Source organism: Entelurus aequoreus, linkage group LG10 (assembly GCF_033978785.1).
Source record: "Entelurus aequoreus isolate RoL-2023_Sb linkage group LG10, RoL_Eaeq_v1.1, whole genome shotgun sequence".
Classification (NCBI taxonomy): domain Eukaryota; kingdom Metazoa; phylum Chordata; class Actinopteri; order Syngnathiformes; family Syngnathidae; genus Entelurus; species Entelurus aequoreus.
This window is the reverse complement of record NC_084740.1, coordinates 46,512,795-46,540,431: the sequence shown is the minus strand read 5'-3', so window position 1 is coordinate 46,540,431 and position 27,637 is coordinate 46,512,795. Positions and strand designations below refer to the sequence as shown.

At 43.5% G+C, this 27,637-nt stretch overlaps 1 protein-coding gene across 2 annotated transcripts; it reads left to right on the top strand.

Annotated features, from left to right (window-relative positions):
* Window positions 1-262: 262 nt before the first annotated feature.
* Window positions 263-27,337, top strand: LOC133658704 (uncharacterized). Of its 2 annotated transcripts, none has more exons than XM_062061048.1 (6): window positions 263-537; window positions 3,525-3,600; window positions 13,653-13,775; window positions 15,199-15,387; window positions 24,935-25,159; window positions 27,015-27,337. In XM_062061048.1, the coding sequence occupies exons 1-6, from the start codon at window positions 421-423 to the stop codon at window positions 27,200-27,202; spliced, it is 918 nt and encodes a 305-aa protein (XP_061917032.1). In that variant the 5' UTR covers window positions 263-420; the 3' UTR covers window positions 27,203-27,337. The 2 variants fall into 2 exon arrangements, with proteins under 2 accessions (XP_061917032.1, XP_061917031.1); XM_062061047.1 differs by having other exon boundaries at window positions 13,653-13,844.
* The last annotated feature ends 300 nt before the right edge of the window (window positions 27,338-27,637 follow it).

Sequence of the window (27,637 nt, the reverse complement as noted above, 5' to 3'; positions counted from 1 at the left end):
GTTGCAGGCATCAAATTCCAAATGAGCTAATATTTGAAAAAAATAACAAAGTTTCTCAGTGTGAACATGAAATATCTTGTCTTTGCAGTCTATTCAATTGAAGAGAAGTTGAAAAGGATTTGTTGTATTCTCTTTTTATTTAGCATTTACACAACCTGACAACTTCACTGCTTTTGGGCTCTGTAAAATAAAAAAGTAAAAGGCTTCAGTTAGGAGTCGCACCCGCCTGTAGGTGGCTTTTCAAAGCGGCTTTGAAGGAAGTCAGGCATGTTTTCTCCTTTATGACTCTTGCCAAGGACTTCCACATGTTGGTGGTTTAGCAGGCCAACAATAGTTTTTGGGGTCCAAAGTGATTGGTGGGACTCCCTCTGGTGTTGCAGTGGTGAATATCCTCCACATGCCAAGTCTCTGGGCAGGTTCATGAGTGTTTCAGTTGTACACGGAGCCCCTTGCAAGCAGTGTTTTGGAGAGATGGCCGAAAAGAGAAGTGAGGATCCTACCGGACTGGAGCATCCCGACGCCAAGAAGGCAAAGCAGGTCGGTGGTTCTGAGTGGGCGTGGAGACCCGAAGCAGGGACAAGTCGGAAACACGTTGCCAGAATAAACTCAGGGATGCTGAATGTTCATTTTCTACATTTATTTGATATTTAAAACACTTTGTCCTAAGTCAAAGACAACACAGCAGCTCTCAAATGAAATGAAAAAGACCAAACGATCTCACGCTAACAACGAGGGCAGCACAATTAATCACATTTTTGGGATGCTCACTCCTTTTTGTTGTCAAGAACAGCAACGCTAGCTAAAACTTTGTGGGTGAGGCACAAAGCTTGTGTATTAGAGGTGTGAGGTATCACTGCTGTTTATTTTTGTTGGCTAAACCACGGAACTACACGATGTTGTTGGAGAAAGACCAAAGCGTGTTCAGACTTCATCTTACTGGCCAAACTGCTTAGTTTTTTTTACATTGATATTAAAAATAGATTATTATTATTAAACATTATTTGTGGGATTTTTCATATCAGAAAGTTATCGCTTTAAAAAAACAAAACAGTTCATGTGACTGTGGTGTACAAATAAGTCCTGGATGACCTTTTTCTGCTCAAACTCTACGGATGTGTCCAGTTACATAATCCAGTTTGGGGTTAGCGTTTAGGGACGTGTCTTGTGCTTGTTCCTTCAACTCAATGCTAAGCTAACCCTTCTTGATGCTCTGCATGTAGCTCTCTTGTGGTTTTTGTTCTTGCCTAGAAACTGACTAAGATTATTTTCTACATGTGCATAGTATGCTAATTAGCTTCTTTTTATACATTGTATACTTATGTTCTGCCTCTATAAATAGGTGTCATAAATGTATTATTGCTACAAGCATTTTTCAGTCCCTTTGTCATCCATGGTTGATAGTTCTTCTTTTGCTTCTTCGTAAGTTGTTTCCATGGACAATGTGTGTCATAAAGCATCATAAAAGTATGAAAACAAAGTCATCTACATCATTTTCAGTCTACACGTTGTCCCAATGTCCTCTCAGATCATTCTTAAGCATCATACTTCTCCCTGCACGTAGTCTTCGAAGGGGCTTTCTGTCGTCCATGTTCCTCTTCCTGTAGTTCTGGTCCTAGATTGTAAAAACTGGTAGGATGATCACTGGCTTTGGGATGTTAGCATCCCAACTCATGCTATACATCGTATCCATGAAGTGGTCTTTTGCTTATTCGAGAGATCTGTGTGAAGTCAAGACGCAAGAAAAGGACTTTCTGATTGATTTCGGTGAAGGTTGCCTAAATCCAGTCCTCACACATTTCAATACTTGACTTAGATGTTCTGTATGTACATCTGATCAATACACTTTTGTGTTTCTCATGACAAATGTCAATAGTTGTACCTTCGAAAATATTAACAATAACAACTGATATTCACCATTTTGTAGTTCCGGTTCTTCATCACGTCCACAGCTAGTCCTTCTCCATTCTTGCTGGTTTCTGTTGATAGAAAATCTCCCATATCCTTCCGGAATAAAATATATACTTTTTAAATGTTTTTATCATGGATCCATAGATAGCGATCACTTTGAAAGGTTTGTTGAATTCTTCGAAAAAAATCCCTACTGTTGTTGTAGTTTGCAGACAAAGCTTCTGCTGCTGAAATTAATTATTGACAGTTTCTTGTTGGATTTAAAGTTGCTTTTAATATTTATTACTGATGTGGGAGAAATATTTTGTAGGTGGATCGATATCATTGTCCAGTTCCGGACTTTTATGACCTATGTTGTAGAAGCTTTCCAATTCCATATTGGATTGAGGGCTGTCGGTGAGCATCGTGGTTGTGTGTCCAATGACCTCGGACAGTCCGGTTCCTGTTGCCCACCGATAAGTCTCAAACTTAACAAGTTATTTTCTAGTCCATGTGTTAAATGAACCTGTTCAAATCCTTTATTCTGTCCACCACCAAAACCTTGGCTTTCTCCGCTGATGAATATTTTGCAGTTTGATAATCAAGTGCCTGGAATTTTCCTTGTTTCCTCAAAGTTCTGGCATTGTTGGACACAGTAACAACACATCTGGAATTGAGATTGGTTTCAAACCCGTCATCTTTAATGGATTGGTTTCTGTTAGGTAACGGCAGAATGTATACACCTTCCCCGGGTCTACCTGGACCTCAGGGAAAAACAGCACTCCTTTGAGGACAAAAATGTACAGATTTCGGACAGGGAGGACAGATGGTAGGAAAGAGGAGTGAGTGAGGTTGAACAGAGGAGGTGATCTGCGACACCACCTGTCTCCCACATACAACACTGTCCTTTCAACCATTCCTAAAAGACTCTGCAATTTAGCCTCCAACAAATAACAGGAGTTAGAAACATTCTGCTCACAGATGCTCCTTTGTTTACAACTGAATGGACTGCTGACATGGGGGATTCAGACTATTTTGGACTGGTAGTAGTCGATCCACAGTGATGGTTCTGCCACACAATACCTCAATGCTAACGAGGTGAAATTACACTTTCTAATCATACTGTCGTTGGCTTTGACAATTAGGATTGTTTGATTGTATATCAACAGTTGTTTTTCTCACTACGATAGGGCGAAACCATTTTTGCCCAGGCATACCGTCCTGGTGTTAGAATATAAATATTTGGGGTTTTGGCACCAGACGCTAGACTAGTTGTGACCAATCTAAGTCTAAGAATAGATCTGACCAATCTAAGTCTAAGACTAGATGTTACCAATCTAAGTCTAAGACTAAATCTGACCGATCTAAATCTAAGACTAGATCTGATGAAGTCTACTCAATGAGAGACCATGGTCTTCCAAGACAAACCAACCAGTCCAGTTGAGATGGATTGAATGCCCTGAGAGGACAAGGACCTGATGAATGAGAATCATCATAGACCTGTTCCCCGGGTTTGGGTATTGTTGCTGGCTTTGTTGGGAGGATTATGACAATTTGGTGTGGATTTTATTTCCTCCAGTAAACTCTACTGCTTACTTACTCTACTAAGTATTTGAATCACGATTCTGTTTTAACAGGACCTGGAGCAGATCAAGGCGCAGTTAGACGAGAGCCTGCAACAACTGCTCCTACAGAAGAGGGACAAGAAGCAATGTGAGTGACATGAAATTACACATTTTTTGAAGGGGTCATATTAGGATTTTTTTTAAAATTTAAAACACCTCCTTGTTCTTTGGTCAAAATGTTGCATAGATTTAGTTTTACAGACCATCTTCAAGCTGCTTTCTGACCATCTCTTCAGTTTTGTGGGCGGTCCTATTTACGTGCCTCCACTTAGACTGCGTCTTCTACCCGCAGCGAGTCTACTGACAGATACAAGTTAGAACTATTAGTATTAGACATGGCAACAGCGGAGAAGGCATGTGTCTGGGATGGATGCTGTGGCCTTTGCAGGTGACTCGGCTTGGCCTTCTCTGGGCCTATGACGACATGTGCCTGGCTGTTGCGGGGTGTGTGCTTTCTGCATATTTCACTGTGCCCTAGTTGGGGGCTAGGCGGCCAGACATCAACTGATTGCTGGTGGTGCTAAATGGAGCTCTGGGCTTAGTAGCCATTTTCCCATGGAAAATGTCGGTCTGGGCCCTTGCAATGGCAAGGAACTGACTATCGATCTTGGTCCTGAGATGTCAAGATGTGACCGACACGACGAACAAGACTGTCTGAAGGGCCAATGCTAACAGAGTTAGTAGTTTTGTTGGACAAGTTACGGTACGCACACATTTTCCCCTGGGAAATGTCGGTCTGGGCCCTTTCAATGGCGAGGAACTGAGGATGGATGACTATCGATCTTGGTCACGGGATGTCAAGATGTGACCGACACGACGAACAGGACTGTTGGAAGTGTCAATACTAACGGAGCTAGTAGTTTTGTTGGATCAGTTATGGTACACACACCTTTTCCCCTGGGAAAGGTCGGTCTGGGCCCTTGCAATGGCGAGGAACTGACTATCGATTTTGGTCCCGGGATGTCAAGATGTGACCGACACGATGAACAGGACTGTCCAAAGTGCCAAAACTAACAGAGCGAGTAGTTTTGTTGGACCATTTATGATACGCACACCTTTTCCCCTGGGAAAGGTCAGTCTGGGCCCTTGCACTGGCGAGGACCTGAGGATGGATGACTATCGATCTTGGTCCCGGGATGTCAAGATGTGACCGACACGACGAACAGGACTGTTGGAAGTGCCAATGCTAACAGAGCCAGTAGTTTTGTTGGAACAGTTATGGCATGCACACCTTGCAATGGTGAGAAACTGAGGATGGATGACTATCGATCTTGGTCCCGGGATGTCAAGATGTGACCGACACGATGAACAGGACTGTTGGAAGTGCCAATGCTAACAGAGCCAGTAGTTTTGTTGGAACAGTTATGGCATGCACACCTTGCAATTGTGAGAAACTGAGGATGGATGACTATCGATCTTGGTCCCGGGATGTCAAGATGTGACCGACACGACGAACAGGACTGTTGGAAGTGCCAATGCTAACAGAGCCAGTAGTTTTGTTGGAACAGTTATGGCATGCACACCTTGCAATGGTGAGAAACTGAGGATGGATGACTATCGATCTTGGTCCCGGGATGTCAAGATGTGACCGACACGACGAACAGGACTGTTGGAAGTGCCAATGCTAACAGAGCCAGTAGTTTTGTTGGAACAGTTACGGCATGCACACCTTGTAATGGTGAGAAACTGAGGATGCATGACTATCGATCTTGGTCCCGGGTTGTCAAGATGTGACCGACATGACGAACAGGACTGTTGGAAGTGCCAATGCTAACAGAGCTAGTAGTTTTGTTGGAACAGTTATGGCATGCACACCTTGCAATGGTGAGAAACTGAGGATGGATGACTATCGATCTTGGTCCCAGGATGTAAAGATGTGACCGACACGACGAACAGGACTGTTGGAAGTGCCAATGCTAACAGAGCTAGTAGTTTTGTTGGAACAGTTATGGCATGCACACCTTGCAATGGTGAGAAACTGAGGATGGATGACTATCGATCTTGGTCCCAGGATGTAAAGATGTGACCGACACGACGAACAGGACTGTTGGAAGTGCCAATGCTAACAGAGCCAGTAGTTTTGTTGGAACAGTTATGGCGTGACTGCTCGCCGTCTGTTCGCTGTTGCGAAAAAGGCTAAGTATCGCTCTATCTGTGTGCTTTTAATTGTTCTACAGCTTTCTTTATCACTTCTCAAACATATTTAGTGGTACTATTTAACTTGCAAATCACCCGATCTCTGTCCCACCACCCTTTCCTCAGCTAGCTAGCTGCTAAGCTAGCGCGGAGAAAGGCAGCACCGGTCAGAAGGTAAGTAGGAAGCTACTCCCGCAGACCGCGACCACATCCCTGAGGACAGCAGGAACTTCACTCGGTGACAGAAAACACTGTGAGTAATGGCTTCCTGCGCGTCTTGCACCATACTCACGGAGAGGTTGGCTCTGCTAGAGGGCCGTGTCCGCCAGTTAGAGCAGAGTAATGTCGTAACTTTAGATGTTGCGGACACATCTGCTAGCGTTAGCTGTAGCGAGCTAACTAGCCCAGCTTGTAGCAGTCCTAAGCGGCCTACAAGCTACGGTGTACCGGTTGAGACGCATAATAGATTTAGCTCTTTAGCTAGTCCTACACCCCAGTCTACCGGGCACCACACCTTAGTCATAGGGGACTCCATCACCCGAAACATAAAGCTTAGCAAACGAGCCACAGTAAAGTGTATCCCCGGGGCCAGAGCACCTGACATTGAAGCTAATCTTAGGGAGCTAACTCGCAACAGGCCTAGTAAACACGTACGACAGGCTAATCGCACCACTAATTATGCGAATATAGTTGTACACGTTGGCTCCAATGACACTAGAATGAGACAGTCAGAGATTACAAAGAGAAACATAGCCAGGACTTGTGATCTTGCCAGAAAAATGTCCAGGCATCGAGTAATTGTCTCTGGCCCCCTGCCTGCGAGAGGCAATGATGAGAGATATAGCAGATTAGTCTCGCTTAACAAGTGGCTGGCTATCTTTTGTAGGCAACAGGGACTAACGTTTATTGATAACTGGCCCTCTTTCTGGGGCAAACCAGGCTTGCTGATGAGAGACGGCCTTCACCCTAACCAGGAAGGCGCCATCATCCTGTCTAGAAACATAGACTACTATTTAAGTCTCACTTGACTGACTACACTAGAGCAAGCCCGGTCACAGGCAATTACAATGTCTGTTAGTCCGGGTGAGGAGTCAGTTAAGCTAGAACTAGCCAGCGCCAGGCTGGATAATCCATGTACGCATAGCAATTCTCTTAGAATAATACACAATTCACATAATGTTTTTTCTGTTGTGTCTGTGTCAGAGGTGGACATGCATTCTACTGAGGTGGCAAATTATGATATGTCCAGTCTATTGCAGCACCAAGCAAACAATCAGAAAATTCCCGTCATATCAATTCCTAGATATGGTCGAAACTATTTAAAGTGCACTACGCATAATAAACGCAACATTGTTAATATTGCCACTACGGATAATCTTAACAAAAACTCGTCAAAACAGCCCAATACCTATAATATGGGCTTTTTAAAAATAAGATCATTGTCTCCCAAGGCGTTATTAGTTAATGAGGTCATTAGAGACAACAATCTTAACGTCATTGGTCTTAGCGAAACCTGGCTCAAACCAGACAAATTTTTTGCGCTCAATGAGGCATCTCCTCCTAACTATACGAATGCGCATGTTGCCCGTCCTCTTAAAAGGGGAGGGGGTGTCGCACTAATATACAATGAAAATTTCAACCTTACCCCTAACCTAAATAATAAATATAAATCGTTTGAGGTGCTTACTATGAGGTCTGTCACACCGCTACCTCTCGACCTGGCTGTTATCTACCGCCCCCCTGGGCCCTATTCGGACTTTATCAGTGAATTCTCAGAGTTCGTTGCTGATCTAGTGACGCACGCCGACAATATAATCATAATGGGGGACTTTAATATCCATATGAATACCCCATCGGACCCTCAGTGCGTGGCGCTCCAAACCATAATTGATAGCTGTGGTCTTACACAAATAATACATGAACCCACGCATCGCAACGGTAATACAATAGATCTAGTGCTTGTCAGGGGTGTCACCACCTCCAAAGTTATGATACTTCCATATACTAAAGTAATGTCCGATCATTACCTTATAAAATTTGAAGTTTTGACTCATTGTCAACAAGCTAATAATAATAATAACTGCTATAGCGGCCGCAACATTAATGCTGCCACAACGATGACTCTTGCTGACCTACTGCCTTCGGTAATGGCACCATTCCCAAATTATGTCGGCTCTATTGATAACCTCACTAACAACTTTGACGATGCCTTGCGCGAAATTATTGATAGTATAGCACCGCTAAAGCAAAAAAGGGCCCCTAAAAGGCGCACCCCATGGTTTACAGAAGAAATTAGAGCTCATAAATTATCATGTAGAAAACTGGAACGCAAATGGCGCGCGACTAAACTTGAGGTTTTCCATCAAGCATGGAGTGATAGTTTAATAACTTATAAACGCATGCTTACCTTAGCTAAAGCTAAATACTACTCAAATCTCATCCGCCTCAACAAAAACGATCCTAAATTTCTGTTTAGTACAGTAGCATCGCTAACCCAACAAGGGACTCCTCCCAGTAGCTCCACCCACTCGGCAGATGATTTTATGAATTTCTTTAATAAGAAAATTGAACTCATTAGAAAGGAGATTAAAGACAACGCATCCCAGCTACAACTGGGTTCTATTAACACAAATACGACTGTATATACGACGGACACTGCCCTCCAAAATAGTCTCTCTATTTTTGATGAAATAACATTAGAGGAATTATTACAGCGTGTAAGTGGGATGAAACAAACAACATGTTTACTTGACCCACTTCCTGGGAAACTTATCAAGGAACTGTTTGTATTATTAGGTCCATCAGTGTTAAATATTATAAACTTATCACTTTCCTCCGGCACTGTTCCCCTAGCATTCAAAAAAGCGGTTATTCATCCTCTGCTCAAAAGACCTAACCTCGATCCTGACCTCATGGTAAACTACCGACCGGTCTCCCACCTTCTGTTTATTTCCAAAATTCTCGAAAAAATTGTTGCACAGCAGCTAAATGAACACTTAGTGACTAACAATCTCTGTGAACCTTTTCAATCCGGTTTCAGGGCAAATCACTCTACGGAGACAGCCCTCGCAAAAATGACTAATGATCTATTGCTAACGATGGATTCTGATGCGTCATCTATGTTGCTGCTTCTTGATCTTAGCGCCGCTTTCGATACCGTCGATCATAATATTTTATTAGAGCGTATCAAAACACGTATTGGTATGTCAGACTTAGCCTTGTCTTGGTTTAACTCTTATCTTACTGACAAGATGCAGTGCGTCTCCCATAACAATGTGACCTCGGACTATGTCAAGGTAACGTGCGGAGTTCCCCAGGGTTCGGTTCTTGGCCCTGCACTCTTTAGTATTTACATGCTGCCGCTGGGTGACATCATACGCAAGTATGGTGTTAGCTTTCACTGTTATGCTGATGACACTCAACTCTACATGCCCCTAAAGCTGACCAACACGCCGGATTGTAGTCAGCTGGAGGCGTGTCTTAATGAAATTAAACAATGGATGTCCGCTAACTTTTTGCAACTCAACGCTAAGAAAACGGAAATGCTGATTATCGGTCCTGCTAGACACCAACATCTATTTAATAATACCACCTTAACATTTGACAACCAAACAATTAAACAAGGCGACTCGGTAAAGAATCTGGGTATTATCTTCGACCCAACTCTCTCGTTTGAGTCACACATTAAGAGTGTTACTAAAACGGCCTTCTTTCATCTCCGTAATATCGCTAAAATTCGTTCCATCTTGTCCACTAGCGACGCTGAGATCATTATTCATGCGTTCGTTACGTCTCGTCTCGATTACTGTAACGTTTTATTTTCGGGTCTCCCTATGTCTAGCATTAAAAGATTACAGTTGGTACAAAATGCGGCTGCAAGGCTTTTGACAAAAACAAGAAAGTTTGATCATATTACGCCTATACTGGCTCACTTGCACTGGCTTCCTGTGCACTTAAGATGCAACTTTAAGGTTTTACTACTTACGTATAAAATACTACACGGTTTAGCTCCAGCCTATCTCGCCGATTGTATTGTACCATATGTCCCGACAAGAAATCTGCGTTCAAAGAACTCCGGCTTATTAGTGATTCCCAGAGCCAAAAAAAAGTCTGCGGGCTATAGAGCGTCTTCTATTCGGGCTCCAGTACTCTGGAATGCCCTCCCGGTAACAGTTAGAGATGCTACCTCAGTAGAAGCATTTAAGTCCCATCTTAAAACTCATTTGTATAACCTAGCCTTTAAATAGACCCCCTTTTTTTAGACCAGTTGATCTGCCGTTTCTTTTCTTCTCTCCTCTTCTCCCCTGTCCCTTGCGAGGGGGAGTTGCATAGGTCCGGTGGCCATGGATGAAGTGCTGGCTGTCCAGAGTCGGGACCCCGGGTGGACCACTAGCCTGTGCATCGGTTGGGGACATCTCTGCGCTGCTGACCCGTCTCCGCTCGGGATGGTTTCCTGTTGGCCCCGCTGTGGACTGGACTCCCGCTGATGTGTTGGATCCACTGTGGACTGGACTTTTACAATGTTATGTCAGACCCACTCGACATCCATTGCTTTCGGTCTCCCCTAGAGGGGGGGAGGGTTACCCACATATACGGTCCTCTCCAAGGTTTCTCATAGTCATTCACCGACGTCCCACTGGGGTGAGTTTTTCCTTGCCCGTATGTGGGCTCTGTACCGAGGATGTCGTTGTGGCTTGTACAGCCCTTTGAGACACTTGTGATTTAGGGCTGTATAAATAAACATTGATTGATTGATTGATGGCATGCACACCTTGCAATTGTGAGAAACTGAGGATGGATGACTATCGATCTTGGTCCCGGGATGTCAAGATGTGACCGACACGACAAACAGGACTGTTGGAAGTGCCAATGCTAACAGAGCCAGTAGTTTTGTTGGAACAGTTATGGCATGCACACCTTGCAATGGTGAGAAACTGAGGATGGATGACTATCGATCTTGGTCCCGGGATGTCAAGATGTGACCGACACGACGAACAGGACTGTTGGAAGTGCCAATGCTAACAGAGCCAGTAGTTTTGTTGGAACAGTTATGGCATGCACACCTTGCAATTGTGAGAAACTGAGGATGGATGACTATCGATCTTGGTCCCGGGATGTCAAGATGTGACCGACACGACGAACAGGACTGTTGGAAGTGCCAATGCTAACAGAGCCAGTAGTTTTGTTGGAACAGTTATGGCATGCACACCTTGCAATGGTGAGAAACTGAGGATGGATGACTATCGATCTTGGTCCCGGGATGTCAAGATGTGACCGACACGACGAACAGGACTGTTGGAAGTGCCAATGCTAACAGAGCCAGTAGTTTTGTTGGAACAGTTATGGCATGCACACCTTGTAATGGTGAGAAACTGAGGATGCATGACTATCGATCTTGGTCCCGGGTTGTCAAGATGTGACCGACACGACGAACAGGACTGTTGGAAGTGCCAATGCTAACAGAGCTAGTAGTTTTGTTGGAACAGTTATGGCATGCACACCTTGCAATGGTGAGAAACTGAGGATGGATGACTATCGATCTTGGTCCCAGGATGTAAAGATGTGACCGACACGACGAACAGGACTGTTGGAAGTGCCAATGCTAACAGAGCTAGTAGTTTTGTTGGAACAGTTATGGCATGCACACCTTGCAATGGTGAGAAACTGAGGATGGATGACTATCGATCTTGGTCCCAGGATGTAAAGATGTGACCGACACGACGAACAGGACTGTTGGAAGTGCCAATGCTAACAGAGCCAGTAGTTTTGTTGGAACAGTTATGGCATGCACACCTTGCAATGGTGAGAAACTGAGGATGGATGACTATCGATCTTGGTCCCGGGATGTCAAGATGTGACCGACACGACGAACAGGACTGTTGGAAGTGCCAATGCTAACAGAGCCAGTAGTTTTGTTGGAACAGTTATGGCATGCACACCTTGCAATGGTGAGAAACTGAGGATGGATGACTATCGATCTTGGTCCCAGGATGTAAAGATGTGACCGACACGATGAACAGGACTGTTGGAAGTGCCAATTCTAAGAGTGCTAGTAGTTTTGTTGGACTAGTTATAGTACGCACACCTTTTCCCCTGGGAAAGGTCGGTCTGGGCCCTTGCAAAGGCAAGGAACTGACTATCGATCTTGGTCCCGGGATGTTGTGACATGTTGAAATGAAAAGGTTCAACCTTAGTTTGTACAGAATTGTAATCTGGTATGCACGTCCGAAATAAACTGAACTGTACTGATGTACGAGCCAGTCTCACCGCAACAAGTTTATAGATAAAAAGAAGGAACTTATTGACTACAGCACGTACTACAACTTAGTGAGTGACAGGAAGTCCAAACTTAAAAAGTCTTAAGCCTAATTTTGACATGAATAGTCAATAATTGGCTGGAGTACTCTGGGTAAAACTTGACCGTATAATATTTTACGTCACTGATGGGAAAATGTCACTTATGGGGCACATTCAAAATGGTATTTAGTAAATGGTAAACGGTGTGTATTTATATGGCACTTTACTATACCTGGAATGATACTCAAAGTGTTTACCTTAAGGATTGGAGGATGCGAACAGAACTGTGGACACTCTTGTGATTTGGATCACATCGGACCGTCTGCCCTGCAGGATGAATTTGAGGACCAGTAATAAACCATTAAGAGTGAAAAGCCAATTTTATTTTTGCTTGCAAACAAAACATTCTAACTTGGATTGTTTCCCTGGCTTCGAGACTCTCCCAAAGGACAGTGTGGCGAAAATACAACAAACTCCCTTCTTGTCTCTCATGGACACACACCTGTTGTTGTTGACTTTGGACTGACTGGTGGCTGCAAGAGCACCAAGGTCGCGGAACAGAGACACCCTGCAGGCTTGTACACACAAACCCCAACCCCCATACCACGCATTCGACACTTCACCCCAGGTGGTAGGGGTTATGGACAGCTGAGCAACGCTTTAGATAGCAGCAGCCTGCCACCGTAGCCCCCACTCCCTCCCCTCTGTTGCAAGTCTTGTGGATTCTATGTAACATGTTTATGTGTGCTTATGGCTATTAAGGTTTTTTTTTTTGGCCTCAGTATGGACCCCTCCCTGGGAGCCCAGTCTGAGACGCCGCCGCCACAGTGCTTAACTTTTTCCCACCTTTCTAAGGGGCGCTGGAAGTTGGCTGACCGGTCAGCTTTCCTGTTCTGTCTCCCTGTAATGTTTGTCTGCTCTTGAATGGGATTGTGCTGAAAATGTGAATTTCCCCTCGGTGACTAATAAAGAATACGATTGATATGATACATTATACATCACATTCACCCATGCACTACGTGTCTGTGCCCTGAATCAGTCCCATTCTCAAATATTTTGGCTCTAAATACGCCCCCCACAACCCATGGAAACACCTTCATCTGATCCTGTTCAGTTTTTGAAGAGTCGGACTAACTCACCTGAGTTTGCGATTGAAAACCAGATCTCTTGAGGGGCGGCCGCAGAAGACCCTTGGTATCTGCGCCTTTGTCAGAAGATAGCAAAAACAAATACATGTGTGTAGTCAGTTTTACAGTGTGTTAGTTATTATTGATTATTATGCACAATATCGATTAGCTCTTTGGCAAAATGATTAAAAAGCAGTGTAACATTTAGGCCAGCCAGTGTGGCTTTGTGAAAGTATGTTGGTAAACCTCCTTGACACCTTAAAGGGTTGCCACTTTGCTTAGCTGGTTTTACCTGTGTTTGTGTATTTGGAGCCCCACAACTCCCAAATATTTGACTCCAAACCGGAGATTTCTTAAAAACACTTTGGCCTCCTTCCAGACGAGCTGTTAGACACTTTTCCTTAGTTACGTCAGGGGATACCCAAAGGGCTTTGCGCGAGTCCGCCATTTCTATTCAGTTGCGGTCCACAGCTGACTCAGGTTGCGAGCCAATGGCAGAATGCAGCAGCGTCGTGTTTACTGTGTGCTTTTGCCCGTTTCTTTAACCTGATTACTCCACACCGTCTCATGTTCCTTTCAGTTGAGGACGAGCTGTTACACAAAGAGGACGCACTGCAGCATGCCAGGGCGGAGCTACAGAGGGTGGGCTCATTATACAGCGAGGCTGAGAAGGGTCTGCGGTTCAACATTGCCATGCTGAAAAGTAAGAATGAGAAAGAACAAAAAAAGTTCCAGGAAGAATTGCAGTGTCAGAAGGATGAATGCAAGAGAGGTGAGCACCACAAGGATTTATGACTTTTTCCAATGATTAGGACCTTTTCAACCAAAAGTTCAGGAACTTTAGGTTCCTGGAACCTCTGGTTCCTGGAACTACAGGTTTCTGTAGAAGTGTGTGGTTGTGTTTCCACCACATTTCACAGTTCAGGTAGTCATGCTGATGACATATGGAGGAGTGGTTTACTATATTTAATCTACACTGATACCATATAGATAAACACTATATTAGGTCACACTTATTTTACTAAAAAGTAAGTAATTGAAATACAAAGCAATAATAAAACAATATGATTTCAAAATAAAGTGTACCAAATTGTTCATAAAAAGTGAGACTTTTGTCCGCAATGTCCAACAGTCAGAAAGCTGTACTATCAATAAATGATGGATTCAGGAGAGCCAGGGGATTACTTTTGGTTCATTTCATCTGTAAATAACAATATATAAATAGTAAATGTCAGTGTTAATCTGTAAATAACAATTTATAAATATTAAATGTCAGTGTCTATCTGTAGATAACAACATATAAATAATAAATGTCAGTGTTATTTGTAAATAACAATATATAAATAATAAATGTCAGTGTTTATTTGTAAATAAAACATTATATATATATATAATAAATGTCAGTGTTTATATGTAAATAACAATATATCAATAATATATGTCAGTGTTTATCTGTAAATAACAATATAAAAATAGTACATGTCAGTGCTTATCTGTAAATAACAATATATAAACAATACATGTCAGTGTGTATCTCACGCAGACAACACAAAAACATCGGCTTTAGCGTTAGCTTGTTAGCATTGGCATATCGAAAGGAAGTTTAAAAAAAACAACAATAAACTGCACAGAGTTTAAAGACGACGGCTGAGCAAACCCTGCAAGGTAGTTCCACTGATCAGCGTTCTTTAGCACAAAAGTTTATGCAAGTCAAAAGATCCTTTCCTTCTTCGTTCTCTCCGTTGTCAAGTTTGTTGTCATAGAAACACACAAGAAATAAGAAATAAACAAGTCATCTGGAATAATGGCGGCTGTGTGTTTGAAAAATAAGTTTTAGGAACGCCCCCCAACTGTGTTCAACCAATCAGCGTTCAACAGCACAGTTCCCGGAACCTTATCGAGGAGGAAGGAACTCCAAAGAGTTCCCTAAGAACTAAATCTACCCGGGTGGTTTTTGGTGGAAACACAGAGGGAACCTTATTCCTGTAAAAGTTCCTGCGGTGGAAAAGGTGTATGGTACCCACTCTATAGAGAACTACTTTTGTTTTTGTCAACAATAAGTGAACAATAAATAGTTGGAGCTAATATAAATGTAAACTCATTATAGTCTCCCACCTTTCTCTCAGTTGAGAACGAGCTGCGACACAAGCAGCAAGAACTGGAGCAGACCAAGGCCAAGCTGGAGCACACCAAGGCAGAGCTGGAGGTCAAGAACGAGATGTGGAGGGCCTTCGATGACTTCTCCAAGGCCAACGAGGCCAACAGAGAGCGCTTCCAGGAAGAACTGATCCACCAGAGGAATGATTTAATGGAAGGTGAGTGATATCACTCATTTCTTGCACTGGGAAGTCGCAATTTTCCAGTTCCGAGTCGGAATTTCAACCGGAACGCCCCTCGAGGTCGGATTTTTCAACTCAGTTGGTTTCCAAGATGGCTGCCCTGGATATGTAAACAGTGATGTCCTCTTCTATTATATCCATTATGTACATCTTTATACTGCATTTATTTATAGATATGTAAACAGTGATGTCCTCTTCTAATATATCCATTATATGTACATCTTTATACTGCATTTATTTATAGATATGTAAACAGTGTCTCCATTTCATAATAAATATGTCAATACTCACAAAAAAAAATAAAAAATGGACAACATTCTTCTTGGGACCATTTTTCAACCTGAGGTAGTTCCAAAAAGAAGCTTCAGGAAGGCGGCGGCAACCTGACCTTACTAGTCAGGTCAGGTCTTATCCCTACTACTGGTCAAATGTAACCCAGTACAACCGTCAGGTCTTATCCCTACTACTGGTCAAATGTAACCCAGTACAACCTGCCGCATGGGTAGATGGGACCCGTCAGCCCAGCAAGGCGACCCATCTAGGAGAAGGTCAACTCCGATCCAAAACCGCCCCTGCCTTTTGGCATACCTTTCTAGGGGAAGGCTTCGGGAGTAAACCCTGAGGAAAAATCTGGAGACGGAGTCCCTAAGGTGGTCCACTGGCAACTCCTGCGACACTGTTGGTGCCAAATTGTACCAGCTCTTGCTGCTCCTTTGGATCCATCATCAGTGTGAAGAGGCGGGTGCTGCTGCACGGGCAACAGCTGGACCTCCATACTACTCTGCCCTGGCTTGACCTCCATACTACTCTGCCCTGGCTTGACCTCCATACTACTCTGCCCTGACTTGACCTCCATACTACTCTGCCCTGGCTTGACCTCCATACTACTCTGCCCTGACTTGACCTCCATACTACTCTGCCCTGGCTTGACCTCCATACTACTCTGCCCTGGCTTGACCTCCATACTACTCTGCCCTGACTTGACCTCCATACTACTCTGCCCTGACTTGACCTCCATACTACTCTGCCCTGGCTTGACCTCCATACTACTCTGCCCTGACTTGACCTCCATACTACTCTGCCCTGGCTTGACCTCCATACTACTCTGCCCTGGCTTGACCTCCATAATACTCTGCCCTGACTTGACCTCCATACTACTCTGCCCTGGCTTGACCTCCATACTACTCTGCCCTGGCTTGACCTCCATACTACTCTGCCCTGACTTGACCTCCATGCTACTCTGCCCTGACTTGACCTCCATACTACTCTGCCCTGGCTTGACCTCCATACTACTCTGCCCTGGCTTGACCTCCATACTACTCTGCCCTGACTTGACCTCCATACTACTCTGCCCTGGCTTGACCTCCATACTACTCTGCCCTGACTTGACCTCCATACTACTCTGCCCTGACTTGACCTCCATACTACTCTGCCCTGGCTTGACCTCCATACTACTCTGCCCTGACTTGACCTCCATACTACTCTGCCCTGGCTTGAGCTCCATACTACTCTGCCCTGGCTTGACCTCCATACTACTCTGCCCTGACTTGACCTCCATACTACTCTGCCCTGGCTTGACCTCCATACTACTCTGCCCTGGAGAGGTCACTCCAGCCTCGTGTCATAGCGTGGAAACAACAACGGGAAGACTCATCAGCCACAGCAGGCGTTGTCGCTGAGTTTAAACTTGACCTCTGGACTGCCGCAGTTTCCATAGTCGTTACAACTGACGGAGGCCTGTGAGTGAGATGTAAACAATGATGTCCTCTTCTATTATATCCATTATTTCTTTGTGTGTACATTTTTATACTGCAGTGTAAACTACATTTATTTCATATGTTGCTATGCTATCGCTAGCAATAGCATCTGTGTTTCCTTTTCATCATTCGTATGTGAAAGTTGCAGAAAGAGTCCCTAGAAGTTGTTTATATTCAGAAAGAGTCCCTAGAAGTTGTTTATATTCAGAAAGAGTCCCTAGAAGTTGTTTATATTCAGAAAGAGTCCCTAGAAGTTGTTTATATTCAGAAAGAGTCTCTAGAAGTTGTTTATATTCAAAAAAGGCAAGAGCAAAAAGAGTTTTTGTGGCTGCAGCCATCTTGATTTCCGAGCTCGTAACTGAAATGCTCACAACTCGGCTGTGACGTTGTTCCCCGGCTCCGACTTCCGAGGTAAATGAGATCAATCAATCAATCAATCAATGTTTATTTATATAGCCCTAAATCACAAGTGTCTCGAAGGGCTGTACAAGCCACAACGACATCCTCGGTACAGAGCCCACATACGGGCAAGGAAAACTCACCCCAGTGGGACGTCAATGTGAATGACTATGAGAAACCTTGGAGAGGACCGCATATGTGGGTAACCCCCCCCTCTAGGGGAGACCGAAAGCAATGGATGTCGAGTGGGTCTGACATAATATTGTGAAAGTCCAACACATCAGCGAAAGTCCAGTCCATAGTGGGGCCAGCAGGAACCATCCCGAGTGGAGACGGGTCAGCAGCGTAGAGATGTCCCCATCTGATGGACAGGCTAGCGGTCCACCCCGGGTTGGGAGCAGAGTAGAAAAGAAAAGAAAAGAAACGGCAGATCAACTGGTCTAAAAAGGGAGTCTATTTAAAGGCTAGAGTATACAAATGAGTTTTAAGATGAGACTTAAATGCTTCTACTGAGGTAGCATCTCTAACTTTTACCGGGAGGGCATTCCATAGTATTGGAGCCCGAATAGAAAACGCTCTATAGCCCGCAGACTTTTTTTGGGCTCTGGGAATCACTAATAAGCCGGAGTTCTTTGAACGCAGATTTCTTGCCGGGACATATGGTACAATACAATCGGCAAGATAGGCAGGAGCTTGACCGTGTAGTATTTTATACGTAAGTAGTAAAACCTTAAAGTCGCATCTTAGGTGCACAGGAAGCCAGTGCAAGTGAGCCAGTATAGGCGTAATATGATCAAACTTTCTTGTTTTTGTCAAAAGTCTAGCAGCCGCATTTTGTACCATCTGTAATCTTTTAATGCTAGACATAGGGAGGCCCGAAAATAAAACGTTACAGTAATCGAGACGAGATGTAACGAACGCATGGATAATGATCTCAGCATCGCTTGTGGACAAAATGGAACAAATTTTAGCGATATTACGGAGATGAAAGAAGGCCGTTTTAGTAACACTCTTAATGTGTGACTCAAACGAGAGAGTTGGGTCGAAGATAATACCCAGATTCTTTACTGAGTCGCCTTGTTTATTTGTTTGGTTGTCAAATGTTAAGGTGGTATTTTTAAATAGATGTCGGTGTTGAGCAGGACCGATAATCAGCATTTCCGTTTTCTTAGCGTTGAGTTGCAAAAAGTTAGCGGACATCCATTGTTTAATTTCATTAAGACACGCCTCCAGCTGACTACAATCTGGCGTGTTGGTCAGCTTTAGGGACATGTAGAGTTGAGTGTCATCAGCATAACAGTGAAAGCTAACACCGTATTTGCGTATGATGTCACCTAGTGGCAGCATGTAAATACTAAAGAGTGCAGGGCCAAGAACCGAACCCTGGGGAACTCCGCACGTTACCTTAACATAGTCCAAGGTCACATTGTTATGGGAGACACACTGCATCCTGTCAGTAAGATAAGAGTTAAACCAAGACAAGGCTAAGTCTGTCATCCCAATACGCGTTTTGATACGCTCTAATAAAATATTATGATCAACAGTATCGAAAGCGGCGCTAAGATCAAGAAGCAGCAACATAGATGAAGCATCAGAATCCATCGTTAGCAATAGATCATTAGTCATTTTTGCGAGGGCTGTCTCCGTAGAGTGATTTGCCCTGAAACCGGACTGAAAAGGTTCACAGAGATTGTTAGACGCTAAGTGTTCATTTAGCTGCTGTGCTACAATTTTTTCGAGGATTTTGGAGATAAACGGAAGGTGTGACACCGGCCGGTAGTTTACCAGGAGATCATGATCGAGGTTAGGTCTTTTGAGTAGAGGATGAATAACCGCTTTTTTGAATGCTAGGGGAACAGTGCCAGAGGAAAGTGATAAGTTTATAATATTTAACACTGATGGACCTAATAATACAAAAAGCTCCTTGATAAGTTTCCCAGGAATTGGGTCAAGTAAACATGTTGTTTGTTTTGTCCCATTTACACATTTTGACAATTCCTCCAATGTTATTTCATCAAAGAGAGAGAAACTATTTTGGAGGGCGGTATCCGTCGTATACACAGTCGTATTTGTGTTAATAGAACCTAGTTGTAGCTGAGATGCATTGTCTTTAATCTCTTTTCTAATGACTTCAATTTTCTTATTAAAGAAATTCATAAAGTCATCTGCTGAGTGGGTGGAGCTACTGGGAGGAGTCCCTTGTTGGGTTAGCGATGCTACTGTACTAAACATAAATTTAGGATCATTTTTGTTGAGGTGGATGAGATTTGAGTAATATTTAGCTTTAGCTGAGGTAAGCATGCGTTTATAAGTTATTAAACTATCACACCATGCTTGACCTCAAGTTTAGTCGCACGCCATTTGCGTTCCAGCTTTCTACATGATAATTTCTGGGCTTTAGTTTCTTCTGTAAACCATGGGGTACGCCTTTTAGGGGCCCTTTTTAGCTTTAGCGGTGCTACACTATCAATGGTGTCGCGCAGGGCGTCATTAAAGTTGTTAGTGAGGTTATCAATAGAGCCCACATAATTTGGGAATGGTGCCATTACCGAAGGCAGTAGGTCAGTAAGAGTCGTCGTTGTGGCAGCATTAATGTTGCGGCTGCTATAGTAGTTATTATTATTATTAGTTTGTTGACAATGAGTCAGAACTTCAAATTTTATAAGGTAATGATCGGACATTATTTTAGTGTACGGGAGTATCGTAACTTTAGAGGTGGTGACACCCCTGACAAGCACTAGATCTATCGTATTACCGTTGCGATGCGTGGGTTCATTTATTATTTGTGTAAGACCACAGCTATCAATTATAGTCTGGAGCGCCACGCATGGAGGGTCCGATGGGGTATTCATATGGATATTAAAGTCCCCCATTATGATTATATTGTCGGCGTGCGTCACTAGATCAGCAACAAACTCTGAGAATTCACTGATGAAGTCCGAATAGGGCCCATGGGGGCGGTAGATAACAGCCAGGTGGAGAGGCAGCGGTGTGACAAACCTCACAGTAAGCACCTCAAACGAGTTATATTTATTATTTAGGTTAGGTGTAAGATTATAGTTTTCATTGTATATTAGTGCGACACCCCCTCCCCTTTTAAGAGGTCAGGCAACATGTGTATTGGTATAGTTAGGAGGAGATGCCTCATTTAGCGCAAAAAAATCGTCTGGTTTGAGCCAGGTCTCGGCGAGACCAACGACGTCAAGTTTGTTGTCTCTAATGACTTCATTAACTAATAACGTTTTGGAAGATAATGATCTTATGTTTAAAAAGCCCATATTATAGGTAGTGGGCTGTTTTGAGGATTGTTTGTTGAAATTATCCGAAGTAGCAATATTAATAATGTTGCGTTTATTATGCGTAGTGCACATATCTAGGAATTGATACGACGGGGATATTCAGATTGTTTGCTTGATGTTGCGATAAACTGAACGCATCATAGTTAGCTACCTCAGTACAATGTATGTCTGCCTCTGACACGGTCACAAAAGAAAAAACATTATGTGAGTTGTGTTTTATTCTAAGAGAATTGCTATGTGTGCAGGGATTATCCAGCCTGACGCCAGCTAGTTCTAGTTTAAATGGCTTCTTACCCGGAGACTCCACGCTTCTTTGGTTAGCTTTTCTCTTTGTTGTTAGCCCCGCTCGGCATCCCCGCTTCTGCTTCCGCTCGCACCGCTTACGTCGTCTCCATTGGCGGTCATCGCTAGCACTTGACTCCGCTGCTACAAAGGCCGCTCGATGTAGCCCGCGAAGTATTCCCATGCTAGCGAGGAGGTCCACCGTACATGCATCTTTCAGTCTATAACGATCCGGTCCATCCACATCCAGAATTGTCTGTCGGTCGTATGTGATCACAGAGTGTTCACGCTTTGAGCCAGCCATGAAATTGACAGAAATGACGGGTGTTTTTTGCCAAATCGCTCTACACTCCCAAGAGCGTTATCGAGCCGCAGCATAGCCATGCGCCGCCATCTTGCCAGATCAGGTCTCAGATCTTTTTTCTTCTGAGAGCTACTTTTACTCAACAAAAATGACTTTTGCCAGTAAAGCCTTACTTATTAGCGTTACCCCGACATGACCATGCAGCTTTTCTTCAGTGGCCAGTCATTTGACACGATACTCATTTCAAAGCAGTAATCAGGTTTAAGTTACTTACACAGTTTTCAATAGCTGGTTAAAGTAGCAGTAGAGAGAAAAAACAAGTTCATTAACCATTAAACCATATTTCATTGTATTTACAATCTGCAAAGTATGTAAAAATACCTTCTCAACATCACAAAATACCACAAATTCAGTCGGCCATTTTGAATATTCCACTCCGAATATCTTTGGTAATTTCCGTAGATTCTACGTCAGTGAAGTAACACTTCTGCACTTTGACCATATTATTAGATCAGTCATACTGGAAATATGCTAACATTGGAATTAAATGTGCTGTTTATCATTCACAATCGACAAGAACACATATGCTTTTATGTTTTATGCATTCTAAATGGTAAATAAATATCTAACAATTGAGTCAACAGATGGCGGCTCCTCTCATTATACTCTCTAAAAACATCCAGAAAGTGCCAACAATACTTCATTTACATGTCCTGACCTGAAAATCAACCAAATATGAGTGATATTGTTATTATAAGCGCTAACACAGACAGACTATTGATAGCAGTGAGCTAATGCTAGCTTACGCTGCTAATGTTGACACACTATAAGATGGCGGCTGCTTCTGCTTGTTCTCAAACTTGCTAAAAGTCAATTGTAGATGATAATTCCTGCATCTCACCTGCTGGTAGACACATGTGGCCATGGACCCACAGGCTGCTCCACTTTGATAATCCCCGAGGTGGCAAAAAAGACGCTTCATTTTCTAACCCTTGGTGTGGTGTCACAACTGGTTGTACCAGGCCGTGTCTTTATGTTGCGTTCTCCTGTGTTTGGTGTCGGTTCCTGTCCTGCGCTCTTCTTTTGGTGGCACTTCCTGTTGTGTTGGTGTGTGACCGCTTCACACATTTTCCTCTGAGCACTGATCCACGCACCTGCTTTATGTTAGCAATCAGTTCTATTTAAGTTGAGTGTGAGCTACGGTTCTTGCTTGGGACTTTGTGTAGGATGTATGTGGACGCTCTTTCCTCCCGCCGTGAGTTTTGCTGTGTTCCAGCATTCTCTTTTATCGTTTTGCAACCTGTCAGTTTTAGTTTTGTTTTTGCATAGCCTTCCGTATGCTTCTGTGCCCTTCTAAACGGTACTCGTCTTTTGTTCATCTTTATCATTACATGAAATAGTTATTTATCTGCACGTTGCCTCCTCGGTCTTCTGCATCTTGGCCAGTAATCGCCGTCATGCGACCTAAGCGTCAGTGAGGATTGCGATTGATTCTTTATCTAAACAGAATTATGTGAGCGTCCCGTCGGTCATCATCCCTCGAGAGTGGAAATATTACAGTAAGTGTTTGTTTTATTATGGCTAGTTTGTATGTTTAGCACCTAGCAATGCTGCTAATGCTAGTGTCACAATAAAGCTGCATCCGTTTAGCACTCAGCTTCTAAAACTTGTTGCTCATCCTCTTTGTATTCGGGCTCAAAAATATAAGATTCTGGATCATAATTTTTCCCAAAGTAATCGTTGTCGGCTCTCACAAAGTCTGCTTGACTAGCATTGTTGTTGATGGGGAAGGGATCTGTGGTTCCTCCTCTACGTCACGCGATCACGTGACTGGCTTCCTCATTAACTCTCAAAATGACTCGGGAATCTCCGTGAGATTGATACTATTTTGATTATATCTATTTACTCACAAACTTTGGATGTCTTTTGGTGTCATAAATCAGATTTTAATATAGAGGCAATTTGTTTTTTTACCCTACTGCTGCTTTAAAACAATTATTTATACAGTTTGTCCTCATTCATGCTGGTAATTTATAAAAAATCTAAATGCTTATTCAATCATCGGAGGTGGTGCCTCTGGATTGGCAGACCGGGGTGGTGGTTCCTATCTTTGAGAAGGGGAACAGGAGGATGTGTTCCAACTTTTGTGGAACTGTGGACCAACTCTGTACTCTCGGCAAAATCTTGAGGGTGCGTGGGAGTTTGCCCAACCAGTCTACATGGGTTTTGTGAACTTTTCCTCAGAGAGTATGGGGTTTTGGACCACCTGGTTGTGGTGGTCTGCTCCTTATTTGATCAGTGTCAGAGCTTGGTCCGCATTGCCGGCAGTAAGTCGGACCCGTTTTCAGTGAGTGTTGGACTCCGCCAGGGCTGCCCTTTGTCACCGGTTCTGTTTAAAACATTTATGGACAGAATTTCCAGGCGCAGTCAGGGCATTGAGGGGATCCGGTTTGGTGGCTGAAGGATTAGGTCTCATCTGTTTGCCGATGATGTGGTCCTGATGGCTTCATCTGACCAGGATCTTCAGCTCTCACTGGATCGGTTCGCAGCCGAGTGTGAAGCGACTGGGATGAACATCAGCACTTTCATGTCCGATATCATGGTTGTTGCCCAGAATTGGGTGGAGTGCCATCTCCAGGTTGGGGAATAGACCTTGCCCCGAGTGGAGGAGTTCAAGTACCTCTGGGTTTTATTCACGAGTGAGGGAAGAGTGGATGGTGAGATCGACAGGCGGATCGGTGCGGGGTCTGCAGTAATGCGGACCCTGTATCGATCCGTCGTGATGAAGAAGGCGCTGGGCCGAAAAGCAAAGCTCTCAATTTACTGGTCTATCTACATCCCTATCCTCACCTATGGTCATGAGCTTTGGGTTTTGACTGAAAGGACAAGACATCGGGTGGCGGGTCTCTCCCTTAGAGATAGGGTGAGAAGCTTGGTCATACGGGAGGAGCTCAAAGTAAAGCCGCTGCTCCTCCACATGGAGAGGAGCCAGATGAGGTGGTTCGGGCATCTGGTTAGAATGCCCCTGGGCAGGTGGAGACCACGGGGGAAGACCCAGGACACGATGGAGAGCCTATGTCTCCCAGCTGGCCTGACAATGCCTCAAGATTCTCTGGGAAGAACTGGACAATGTAGCTGGGAAGAGGAAAGACTGGGCTTCTCTGTGACCCAGCTTGAGTGAAGCGGAAGAAGATGGATGGACTTCCACAATGTCAAGTTGAAACCACCAGAAGAACAAGTGCTTTGTCTCCTTTACTATTACTCACTAATGTGAGAACATTTAGAAAACATGGTGAAGTTTGAAATGTTAGCCAATAATGTGCATCATCCCACAGAGCTTGACTGTACCTACTTTCATCAAATAAACGTTTTGTTGGTTGAATATCCCACCACAGAATGAGCAAGTGTCATCGATAACAAAACCACATCTTCAAAATGATTTTGAGGAGGAAACTCCTTATCGTGTCTCACCTTCCTTTCAGCTGAGAGCGAGCTGCGACACAAGCAGCAAGAGCTGGGGCAGACCAAGGCGCAGCTGAAGCACACCAAGGCGGAGCTGGAGCAGACCAAGGCGAAGGTTGAGCTTGAAGCCGCTGAGGTTAAGAAGGAGCTGTGGAAGGCTGTTGACGGGCTTCTCAAAGCAAACGAGGCCAATAAGGAGAAGTTCAAGATAGAAATGCTCTGTCAGGAGGACGAGTACGTGCAAGGTGGGTGATTTATTTGTCTTTTCTGAGAGCTATTTTTACCAAATAAAATCGTCCACAAGCAATTCACCCTCCAATACGACCCACCAGCAACTAAAACAAGAAAAACCAGGAAATGGAACAACATTCAGCAAAAACGTCAGCATGAACATTGGACACAAATTATGATAGCAATAGATCATTAGTCATTTTTGCCAGGGCAGTCTCCGTAGAGTGATTTGCCCTGAAACTGGACTAACAGTGTTCATTTAGCTGCTGTGCAACAATTTTTTTCAAGAATGTTCGAGATAAAGGGAAGGTGGGACATCGGCCGGTAGTTTACCATGAGGTCAGGATCGAGGTTAGGTCTTTTGAGTAGAGGACGAATAACCGCTTTTTTGAATGCTAGGGGAACAGTGCTAGAGGAAAGTGATAAGTTTATAATATTTAACACTGATGGACCTAATATTACAAACAGTTCCTTGATAAGTTTCCCAGGAAGTGGGTCAAGTAAACATGTTTGTTTTGTCCCATTTACACGCTGTAATAATTCCTCTAATGTTATTTCATCAAAAAGAGAGAGACTATTTTGGAGGGCAATATCCGTCGTATATACAGTCGTATCTGTGTTAATACAACCCAGTTGGAGTTATTTGTGGATTTTTCTTTGCATCTCGAACAATTTTCCTGGCAGTTGTGGCTGAAATCTTTGCTGGTCTACCTGAATCCCTCATTTTCCACTTCTTAATCACAATTGAACACTGCTGATTGGCATTCTCAATTCCTTGGATATCTTTTTATACCCCTTTCCTGTTGTATGCAGTTCAATTACCTTTTCTCGCAGATCCTTTGACAATTCTTTTGCCTTCCCCATGACTCAGAATCCAGAAACATGTGTGCAGCACTGGATGAAAGATGCAATGGTCTGTCAGAAGCCCAGAAAGTCACTGACCTTTTATACACACACATTCATTACAAACAAACATGTCACAGGTGAGGATTGGAACCTTGATTAGCCATTCAAACCTCTTTGTGTCAACTTTTGTGCATGTTATCACATCAAAGTCACTGGGGTATGTAAACTTTTGATCAGGGTCATATGGGTACTTTCTTTTGTCATTTTGATTTAAAAAGAGTAAACACAGTTGTTTGCCAATAAATAGCTTCACACAACCATTAAGCATGAGTGGAAGAAAGGTTTTTGTGTTATCATTCATATTCTCTGAGGAATGGCCAAGCAATCATAAATTCTCCCAGGGTATGTAAACTTATGAGCACAACTGTAATTATATTATCTGCATGTGTCACTAGATCAGCAACACACTCTGAAAATTCACTGATAAAGTCTGAATAGAGCCCAGGGGGGGCAATAGATAACAGCCATATGGAGAGAAAGTGGTGTGACAGACCTCATAGCACTCAGATGATTTATATTTATTACTTAGGTTAGGGCTAAGGTTTTTATTGGATATTAGTGCGACACCTCCACCCCTTTTAAGGGGACGGGCAATATGTGCACTCATATAGTTAGGAGGAGATGCCTTGTTAAGCGGAAAAAATTCATCTGGCTTGAGCCAAGTTTCATTGAGACCAATTGTTGTCTCTAATGACCTCATTAACTAAAAACGTTTTGGGTGATCTGATGTTTAAAAAGCCCCTATTATAGGTAGTGGGCTGTTTGGTATCCGTAGTACTGATAACGTTACGTTTATTTTGTGTAGTGCGCCCTACATAATTACGATCACATCTAGGAATTGATATGATGGGGCTCTTCAGATGATTTGCTTGGTGCTGCGGTAGAGTGAACGCGTCATAATTTGCCATCAATAGCAAAACCGCGTCTTAAAAAACTCTGTGTCATGTCCCATGTTCCTTTCAGTTGAGAACAAGCTGCGGGACAAGGAGCAGGAGCTGGAGCAGACCAAGGCACAGCTGGAGAAAGTCAGCTCTGAAGCTGAGGCGTTCATGAAGGCCACGGAACTCAACATGAGAGAGACCAAGGACTCAATGGAGATGTCCCAACATGACATTGAACTTTACACGCACCACACCGTGCAAGATGAATGATATCCTCTGGTACTCTAGTACAGTTCTCCAACCTTTTTTCTTCTGAGAGCTACTTTACAAAATAAAAATGGCCGCTTCTGAGATACTTATTTTGTTGCATTAATTTGCCTAGCATTAAAGATGTTTGTACATACGACTCACATTTTGATTTCAAGCCTCACTTAAGTACCTTTTACAGTTTTGGTTGATTTTGACGGCGCCAGTGGACCAAAGTGGTAGTGTTTTGCCAGAAGAAGACCACATTTTCCATGAGGACTAGCGAACATAGCGTCATACTGACATGATGTATTATTGTCACAAATATTTAGTCTTGTCATAGCTATGGTGATGTCAAATAGCAGACGCAATCAAGAAACGATCATGACGCTACTACAAAGAACGTATCAGGGTGGATGCAGGTCCTAAGCAAAGAAAGGTAGGTAGGTACTGTAGGTA